Raw genomic sequence first — 10,448 nt, forward strand, 5'->3', positions numbered from 1 at the left:
GCTTTGTATCATTCAGTTACCTTCCAGCCGTGGCTGCAAAAGGCAATGGAAAAGTAGAATATATGCAGGCCAGAATATGACCATTTATTTAGCAGGTGAGAAGTGGTACTGTATAGCGTCTGCTGTTGACTGTGACCTGGATTTTGACCATGAACCTTTAGTTTAGCTGCCACCGAGTCCTCTGTGTGTGTGTGTGTGTGTGTGTGTGTGTGTGTGTGTGTGTGTGTGTGTGTGTGTGTGTGTGTGTGTGTGTGTGTGTGTGTGTGTGTGTGTGTGTGTGTGTGTGTGTGCGTGCGTGCGTGCGTGCGTGCGTGCGTGCGTGCGTGCGTGTCCCAGATGAGTCAGATTTCAGATTAGAATAAGGTAGATCTTCAGGGTTTGTGCATCACTTTTGGGAAACTTATGAAGGGACAGGGTGAGTGGGTGTATGAAAATGATTGACTGAACACAAACATCCGTTGCATAAACGTGTGTACAGATCCATGAGTATGTTTGTTTGTCTGTGTGTGTGTGTGTGTGTGTGTGTGTGTGTGTGTGTGTGTGTGTGTGTCAATAGAGAATTTGTATATGCATAAGATCTACAGTAGACGGCCTCACAACATAAAGTACAAAGTAATTCAGAGACGGAGATGTGTGTCTTAATCAAACAGAATGAATTAAGAATTTAAAAAAAAAGTGTAATATAAACATAAACGGTACAACTTGTGTATGACCGTAGTGTGGTTTTGAAATCGGTCAATATCACGATGATCTCTCAAACGTGAGTCATCACGATAAACAGAGAAGTTGCTAAACCACACTTGATAACAGGGAGAGAGAGAAAGATAGAGAGACTCATAGGATAGCCATAATAAACAAACAAAGACAAATGGAGGAACTGAGAGATAGAGAGAGGGACGAATGTGTGTGTGTGTGTGTGTGTGTGTGTGTGTGTGTGTGTGTGTGTGTGTGTGTGTGTGTGTGTGTGTGTGTGTGTGTGCGTGCGTGCGTGCGTGCGTGCGTGCGTGCGTGCGTGCGTGCGTGCGTGCGTGCGTGCGTGCGTGCGTGTGTGTGTGTGCGTGCGTGCGTGTGTGTGTGTGTTGTGATTGATGACTCAGTTGTTTTGCGGAGCAGTCTCACCTCGGAGCTCTTCAAATGGACGGACAGGGAGCGAGGCACCACCATTCACCTCACACACACTCGACTCGAGGAGGGGAAATCAGAAGAGACTAAAAGATGGAGAGACAGAATATACTCATGTGTCTCAGCTGGCTTGTCGTGGCCTCAACCGTGGTAAGAATGTTATGTCGTCTTGGTTTGAATTGTTCAGGGTTCCCACGGTCATGAAATTCCTGGAAATATTTTGAAATTAGAACAATATTTTTCCAGTACTGGAAAGGTTTTGGAATTGATCAAGGGTCCTGGAAGGTCCTGGAAAAAATATCTACGCATTTTCTTTGGTTATTGATTTTGTTAATACCTCAAATTAAATGACAAATTAAACATTGGCCAAGTTGTCAAATATTAGAGGCAGAAATTGTGAAAATAGCCGATCTACATGCTTACAACGCCTCGCAACAAGAAACGTGTTATACAAAATTCCTCAACTCTTAGTGCTCGTCAGGGTGCCGGGTCCCCGGTTAAAATATGATTATTTCGGGGGTCACAGCCCGAAAAGGTTGAGAACCACTGGCATACACTACCTGTCTTTGGGAATTGCGCATAGGAGTAAGCGACTTGTTATTGAGCTGAATTATTGTTATATAGTCCTAGAAATTGGGTTAAATATTCTGGAAACGTTTTGGAAATTAATTGGTAAAAATGTGTTGGAACTGGGAAGTTCTGGGAACCCTGTATATTGTCTGTTTGAATTGTTCAAATGTAACATTGAAGTTAGGATCTCAGCATTGCTTGTTGTTTTTTAACCCTTATTTGTTCATTATGGGAGGTTCACAGACAGAGCACACACTGCAGCCTTTTCCCTTCCTCTCCTTTGTACTTACTATACTGTACCTTACGTACAGTATCAGGTATTTCTATTTGTTGATGGCATTTATTCATTTGCTATGTTGATTAATTGAATACACAGGACCACAATATTTCTGTGCTATCATTTTAGCCTTAATGTCTTACCGCAGTGTTTCTCAATCTTTTTTGGCTTGAGTACCCCCTTTCCCTGATTTTTACCCCCTTTACCCGACAACATTTTCCTTATAAAACTGCAATTAAAACATAACTAGTGGTAAATGATGCTATAGTTTCAACACTGTGACCATGACATTTCAATCCAGTTTTCATGTCAATAACCTCAAAAAACATTCAAACACATCCCAGTTGCCTGATACCATGTATAGTAAGGGGATTTTAGAAGATATTTGACCAATCTGCGAAGTAAATCGTTACCAAGAAATTTCTTCACCAATGTGTTTCTAAAGGTGTGTAATAATATGTACTAAAAGGTTGAAATTCAACTCCCGGGGGAAACCTCATAAGAAAACAGATTTGTGTTTGTGTCCCATTAATTTACTATACAGGGGGAAAAAATGCTTTAAGTAGCATGTGAGGGTTCAAACTAGGGGTTTTTCATGATGCTGAATCCATTGCAAGCATTTGTTTTGCATGAAAAACATTCCTTGGGCTAAAAACGGACCCACAAAACAATGGTTTAGTGATGAATCATCACTTTTCACCGTTTTGTAGGGGCCATTTGTAGCCCACAGAGTGGTTTGAACCCTCACATGCTACTTAAAGCATATTTATTTTTTGTATTTTTTTCCTGTATAGTAAAAGTTAATGGGACACAAACACAAATCATTTTTTATGAGGTTTCCCCCGGGAGTTGAATTTCAACCTTTTAGTACATATTATTACACACCTTTAGAAACACATTGGTGAAATGTCTTTGTAACGATTTACTTTGCAGATTTTCTTATGTTCCCCTTACTAGTAATTCTTTAACAATAAATGTTTTTTTCCCCCTTCTAATTGCAGGCTCAAGTGGATCCCAGGGGAAATCGTGAAATGGTGCATGGCACCAAAGCAGATCAATGCGCCACGCAGAAGGAATGGCCCTTCTGCGTGGACGATGACTGGGTAGGGAAAGAATGTACTGTCTATTACCTGTTTTTTATCAATCGATGAACTAATCATTACAGTTTATGAAGCTTTGCCTTCACAGCATAGTATGTATAACTAACGTAGTGCCTTTGAAATTAAATAAAGATGTTACTTTTCAGGATTCCAATTCAAAAACAGCAAATAATTATTCAGGATTACAATTCAAAAATTGCAACAAAAAAAATAGCCGATCTACAAGCTCAAAATGCACCGCAGTGCAATGCGTTTTGAGCTTGTAGAACGGCTATATTTGTACGAAGAAAAGTTCAAATATGGAGATAAGAGGTAAGGGGAGTATATCGTCACTGTCGGGCAGAAACCTTGTATCTCCAAGTTTCAAATTTGTATGTTTATTTCACGAAGTAAAGCCCTGCTTCATCAACACAAGACCGTCGCACAAAGGTAGTGAAAACAGCAGATCTACAAGAACACAACGCGGTGCAAGGCGTTGTGTGCTTGTAGATCGGCTGTTTTCACAAGTTTAAATCATTTTAAAATGATAAATACAAAACAAACGGTTTTGGACATACAAGGTTTTCACCCGACAACAACGATATGCATGCATCATGGCCCACTGGAGTGAGTGAGGAAAACTGGAAATATAGTGGCCCTCTCCATCATCAAGATGATCTTCCTCTGATCATCCCCAGGGTCCCAAGTGTCCGTCCGGCTGTCGTGTCCAAGGTCTGATGGACACATACGACCAAGAGCTTCTGAGGAAGATAGAGAGCATCAGGAAGCTGCTGGCGGACAACCAGGCCAGCCACCGCTCAGCCGACCACGTCTCCAAGCAGACCTACGACCACCTGAGAGAAAAACTCACACTGGATGCAGGTGTGTGTGTCTGTGTCTGTGTGTGTGTGTGTGTGTGTGTGTGTGTGTGTGTGTGTGTGTGTGTGTGTGTGTGTGTGTGTGTGTGCCACACGACTCACATCCTCTCTCTAACTCAATTCGATCAAATTCAATCTCATTCACCCTCTGCATTTTGTAGATCACCGTTTCTCAAACACTGTCTGTGTCGCGACCCATTTGTGGGACACGGACCAATTTCTTATGGTTCACAACTCGAGGAAAAATCCCATTTACTTTTACAAAAAATTAAAAATGTATATTTCAAAAGATGGAAAACCTCTGGAAATATATCATTTTATTTTTAGAAATTGAAGAATTTTATATATTTTCAAACAAACAAGCAAATGCATCTAAACATACGCCTCTAAAATAGCCGATCTACAAGCTCTCAATGCGGTGCGAAGCAACACGTTGAGAGCTTGTAGATCTGCTATTTTCACTAGTTTGGGCGAATGTCTAATTTCTCTTTTGGGTCATGGGCTAAAAAGTTTGGGAACCAATACTGTAGATCATTGGACATGCTGCGTGCTATGTAATTTATTTGGTGCCATGTCATTTTATTGGACTATTTATTTGTATTTTGAGTTGCAGGACCACATTGGAGACGTGTGTTTTATTTCCGCTTTTATGTGTATACATCCTGGGTTTATATTGTGTTTACTCGTATTTATTTGACCCAAATCAAATCAAATCTCTCTCTGTCTCTCTCCAGGTAATGACAACACCTACTATGACTTGGCCCAGAGCCTGCATCAGAGGATTGTGGACATAAAGATCAGGATCGACAGACAGCTGACCACTCTGAGGGCCCAGAAGGAGAGCGTGAAGGACCAGGTGGTTCAGATGCAGAGGCTGGAGGTAAGACAACGGACAACTGGAACAAAAGAAAAACGCAAAACACAAAATCAAACGATCGATCAAACTTTATTGTTAGAACATCGTCACACACAGGGACGTACGTGCTGGCCATTGGGAAAAGCGGGACAACTCCCGAACGGCCGGTTCATTCCCGGCCGGTCCAGGCCGGCCATTTAGGAAAAAAATCAAAATAAAATGTCGGCCTTCGTTCCATTTTGGGGGCTGGGTGGCCAACAAAGTAAAGCGTCACTGTCGGGCAGAAACCTCGTATCTCCAAGTTTCAAATGTGTACATTTTTTCACAAAGCAAAGCCCTGCTTTTAGTCAACTAAAATGTATTTTGGCAGGCCTTGATGGCATCGTAATGACACTTGGTTACGTGCTGAAAATATCAGATCTACAAGCTGAGCTTGTAGATCTGCTATTTTCATCACGCAACACCTGAGAGCAACCAAACCTAAAATGACTCTCTTCTCCACTAGTCCCTCCCTAACGTTTTAGTCTAGTTTGTATTTTGTTGACGAAATTGTCAATATATTTAGTCTTAGTTTTAGTCATCATAGCTTAGTTTTTGTTTAGTTTTTATTTAGTTTTCGTCAGTGAAAAAAACGCAGTCGACAAACATTTTTCGTCAGTTTTAGTCGACGAAATCAACACTGCTCCCTAGCTTCCGGCATCATGCGCCATGGTTCTGAAGACTCACCTCTTCAGACTCCACCTGAGCCCGTGGCACAAAGGCTCTTTCCCACCGGGCGCGATAACGATATTATGTCGATGTTCACATCAGTTATGATGGCTTTATCGTTACGGTGTGGACGCTGCATCCACTTCACTTCAAACGTTATCGGGCGCAGTGGGAAAGATCCTTGCCTACACTCAATGACCATACATGTCATTTATATAGCATTCTTTATGTTTTTTTTTGTTTTTCATGACGTTTTTACTGAATAGGTGCTTGTTTTTTGTTAGATTACCATTTCTATGCATTTGTTGTATTGATGTTGGTGTATTGATGCGTTCGTTACCTTGCTTATTGTAATTCTTTCGTCTCTCCTCTCTACCCTCCTATGCTCTCCTCTCCTGGCCGTGTAGGTTGACATTGACATGAAGCTGCGGGCCTGTAAGGGCTCGTGCCAGAGTTATAATGAGTACAGTGTGGATAAAGACAGCTACGTAGCACTGGAAAGACAGGTAAGGACAACAAGAACATAATGGATGATATCTATCTAAGTTATATTTTAGTAATAAAGTAATATTTTAACCATTATTTAATGCTTTAACTATTAAAAAATAGCAGATATACAAGCTCACAGAAGCTTGTAGGTCTGCTATTTTTTAAAGATCTTGATTTCTTTAGCAAATCTTTGAATATATCTTTTTGAAAGCAAACATTTGGAACTCAAATATTTGCATCTGGGGGCGTCCCTGGAACAACATATTTTGAGACGGGGGTCCGCAGCCAAATACATGTAATTTCGGGGGTCCTTGACATGAAAAGGTTTGAGAACCAATGATTTAGAAGAAGGATTTTAAAGACATTCATAGAATCGGGTCAATATATTCAAAGACTTGCACACATTTTATCGATTTTCCAAAAATAGCAGATCTACAAGCGAGCTTGTATATCTGCTATTTTGTAATAGCTAAAGTATAAAATAATGGGTTTAAAGCGGTTCACATGGTTCCCACACATCTTTACCAATTCATTTCCCAAACTTTTCCAAAACCTTTCCAGAATATTTTACCCGATTTCCAGGACTATATAACAATAATTCAGCTCAATAACGAGTCACTTACTCCTATGCGCAGTGCCCAAAGACAGTTAGTGTATGGCAGTGGTTCTCAACCTTTTCTGGCCATGACCCACAAAATAATCATATTTTAACTGGGGACCCGGCACCCTGACGAGCACTAAGAGTAGAGGAATTTTGTATAACACGGTTTTATTGTGAAAATAGCCGATCTACATGCTCACAACGAGGCGTTGTGAGCATGTAGATCTGCTATTTTCACAATTTCTGCCTCTAATATTTTACAATTTGGCCAATGTTTAATTTGTCATTTCAGAGGTAATAACAAAATCATTAACCAAAGACAATGCATAGCTATTTTTCCAGGACCTTCCAGGACCCTTGATCAATTCCAAAACTTTTCCAGTAATGGAAAAAATATTTTTCCAATTTCAAAATATTTCCAGTAATTTCATGACCGTGGGAACCCTGGGTTCAAGTCTGACGTGACACAGATGCACTACAGTTCTCAGACATCTTAAGTCTGTCTGCCCCTCCGTCCGTCCCTCAGTCGACCTTGTTTCTCTGTGCTGTGGTGTCACAGGTTGATCAGCTGGATCAGAGCGTAGAGGCTGCTCAGCGCGTAGAGACGGTCAGTGCCATGTACGTGATGAAAAGCAGAGCTCTGAAGGAAGTGGTGGTTGACAGCAGGTACCGATCCAGGCAGACCGCAGGCACTGGAGATGCAGGACAGACACAGGACTTCTTCCCTGATGTAAGATTGTTATATTATTAATAGTAGTAGTAGTAGTAGTAGTAGAAGTAGTAGCAGGGCTGGTATAGTGCTATTAGTTAGTAGTACAGCAGTAATAGTAGTCGTCGAACGTAGTAGTAATAGTAGTGGTGGTAGTAGTCAGTAGTATTAGCAAATAGTATGCAAGTATACATTTTAGAGGTATTATTAAGGTGATGATGATAATGATGCACACATGAACATGGATTAAATGACCGGTTTGAATGACTAGTTTTAGAGTTCTCAAATTCTGCCCGAACCCGACCATACCCAAACCCGACCTGACAATTAGGGTAGGGTAGGGCCTAAAATATTTGCTAATTATTCGGGCCGGGTAGGGCCTCGGGCTCAATGAAAAAAGAAAATGTATACAGTATATATTTTTTTTTATTACTAAATTCTTTACAAACCCGACCATACCGACCCGACGTTTTTGGGCCGGGAAGGGCTAACTAGTCGGGCCGGGTAGGGCCTCGGGCCGGCCCAGTTAGGGCCGGGCCTTAATGTCCAGGCCCGTTGAGAACTCTTGTATAGAAACCAGCATTCTCTATGGAAGCCTGTTGCACAGCAAAAATAGCCAATCTATCCTCATGGTCTCTGATATTTCATAAAAGCAAGGGTTAAGGCCTCGATCTGTGATTTCTTCACCGTGTTGGCAGTGCATGGCACACACATTCTTTCAGTCACAAAACGTTGTCTTTGCTTTAATCCATGCATGCACAAATTGCCTTGTTGGAATGTTCCATACAGATAAACTTACATATATTAAAAAATATATAATAATATACTCCCTTCCTCTCAGGTGAAGATTGTCCAGCTTTCCTTGGAAGGGGAGGAAGGCGACAGGCTGTCGCCCCCGACATCAGGCGTGTCTCCCTCGGGTGTCACAGGACCCTCCGGTGGATCCCTCACCACCACGCTGACCGGTGGGGGGCGAGGAGGAGGCGTCCTCCCCCGAGTTTCCGAGGCCTTTGGCGGAGGCCCGCCAGTCATCGCTGTCGGCGGAGGTTCCGAGGATCGACCCTCAAGAGGTTCCATCACGACGCTAACCGGCGTCTCCGATGGCGGAGGCCCGCCAGTCATCGCTGTCGGCGGAGGTTCGGAGGATCGACCCGCAAGAGGTTCCATCACGACGCTAACCGGCGGACGAGGGGACAGTAACATCCTCGGTGGCCTCGGCGGAGGTTTCGAGGCGTTCCACAGAGGCCAGCCATCATCATCTTCTTCCTCATCATCATCATCATCCTTCTCCTCTCCCTCGGGTGTTGACCGAACTTCAGGCAGTGGTGGAAAGGGTAAGCCTACTCAATCTTTCTTACATAAGTAAACGTAGCAATACTGCAAAGTAGAAAATCTCTGTTACGAGTAAAAGTCTGAAATTCAAAATGACTAAAGTAAAAGTATAGGTATCACAATATTCTTAAAAAAAGCCTACAAAAGTAAAAGTACAGATTTGGCAGAATGTCCCATTTCACACGTTTTTATTCACAATGTAGGTCTATAAAAATGTATGAAAAACCTTTTCGACGAGCTCACAATGCGTGTGGATTGGCTATTTTCAAATGTCCGAAATGTAATATAGGGCTGAAGTGGTTAAAATCTACAACAGGGGTCTTCAACAGGGGGTCTGGGACCCCTAGGGGGTCCTCAGAGTTACTACAGGGGGGCCTCCAAATCTTTGAGTGATTGAAAGTTTTTTTTCTCTTTTTTTATATTTGACCACTGGAACCCTAGTGTCCATATTCTGAGAACTTTAGCCAAAAATAGCAGATCACAAGCTCACAACGCCTCGCGCTGCGAGGCGTTGTGAGCTTGTAGATCAGCTATTTTTGGCAAAGAGGTTTGGTGTAGAGGGTAAAAAGAGCAGACTATGTACAGGGTGAAAGGTAAAATGTATGAAATATTGACGGTTCAAGTGGTTAAATATCTGAAACCACAAATTGACATGAATCCAAAATACACTGACGATTGTGCCGTCAGTCGTCAGATGATGAAACTATATGGTATCTATGGGCTGTGGGGGTCCCTGCTTCATCTCTCTCTCATGTAAGGGGTCCCCGGCCTGAAAACGTTGAAGACCACTGATCTACAAAGTAACAAGTAACTAAAGTTTTCAATTAATTGTAGTGGAGTGAAAGTACAACATTTGCCTGAGAAGTAGCGGGGTGGAAAAAAAAGTAGTGAGCTTGTAGATCGGCTATTCTCGGCAAAGAGCTTTGGTGTAGAGGGGAAAAAGAGCAGACTAAGTACAGACTGAAAGGTCAAGTTTATTACTTATTGATGATTCAAGTGGTTAAATATCTGAAAACACAAATTGACATGAATCCAAAATACACTGATGATTGTGCTGTCAAACGATTAAACTATATGGAATCTATGATAAGGTTGTGGGGGTCCCTGCTTCATCTCTCTCTCAACTAAGGGGTCCTTGGCCTGAAAACGTTGAAGACCCCTGTACTAATGTACTTACATCACTGTCCTCAGGTGGTTCCATCACAACGACGACTGTGCGCGGTGACGGCGACTTCGTCAGCGGCGGCGGCGGAGGGTTCGAGGCGTTGGCCGCCGGAGGAGGAGGCCAGCCCTCCTCCTCCAGCTCCACCCACGTCTCCACCTCCACCAAGAGCGTCTCCTGCACCAGGAGCGTCCGCAAGACCGTGGTCCACACCAGGGACGGACCCGTGGAGAAGACGGAAACCGTGATGGAGGGCGGACCCGAGTGCCATGCCGCCGCGTCCACCGAGCCGTCCAAGGCAGGGTCCTCTTCATCCTCTTCCTCCTCGCCTTTCGACACCAAGACCTTCGGAGGCGGAGACCTGTTTGGCGGCAGGGACCCGTTTGACGGCAGGGACCCGTTTGGTGGCGATTTCTGGAATTTGAATTGAATGAATTCATTTGCAGGGCTTTTATTATGACGCGGTCAGTCATCGACACGGTTTAAAGCACGGCATGTATGTCACATTTTTATAAAGGCATTTGAACAAATTGCTGTCCGATGGGTGTTTTAATTGAATTCGTATCATGAATGTAATCCATCCATCCATCCATTTTACACTACTGTTTTTGCTTTAATTATAAAATATAAAGTTTTAAATCTGCCAAACCTGCCTACTGATGTCA

The 10,448-nt window shown here is 42.8% G+C and overlaps 1 protein-coding gene across 1 annotated transcript; it reads left to right on the forward strand.

The window, feature by feature from the left end:
* The first annotated feature begins 1,113 nt into the window (after positions 1-1,113).
* LOC308298486 (uncharacterized protein) lies at positions 1,114-10,313 on the forward strand. The gene is made up of 8 exons (XM_080742094.1): positions 1,114-1,272; positions 2,971-3,072; positions 3,747-3,930; positions 4,661-4,806; positions 5,898-5,996; positions 7,140-7,310; positions 8,131-8,623; positions 9,813-10,313. The coding sequence occupies exons 1-8, from the start codon at positions 1,216-1,218 to the stop codon at positions 10,211-10,213; spliced, it is 1,653 nt and encodes a 550-aa protein (XP_080598220.1). The 5' UTR covers positions 1,114-1,215; the 3' UTR covers positions 10,214-10,313.
* The last annotated feature ends 135 nt before the right edge of the window (positions 10,314-10,448 follow it).

The sequence above is a fragment of the Nannobrachium achirus genome, assembly GCF_963921795.1.
Source record: "Nannobrachium achirus genome assembly, chromosome: 14".
NCBI lineage: Eukaryota > Metazoa > Chordata > Actinopteri > Myctophiformes > Myctophidae > Nannobrachium > Nannobrachium achirus.

Coding starts and splice junctions, on each gene's coding strand:
- LOC308298486 (XM_080742094.1), top strand. CDS start 1,216: ATGGAGAGACAGAATATACTCATGTGTCTCAGCTGGCTTGTCGTGGCC. Junction 3,073..3,746: donor TCTGCGTGGACGATGACTGG/GTAGGGAAAGAA, acceptor GATCATCCCCAG/GGTCCCAAGTGTCCGTCCGG. Junction 5,997..7,139: donor ACGTAGCACTGGAAAGACAG/GTAAGGACAACA, acceptor GTGGTGTCACAG/GTTGATCAGCTGGATCAGAG.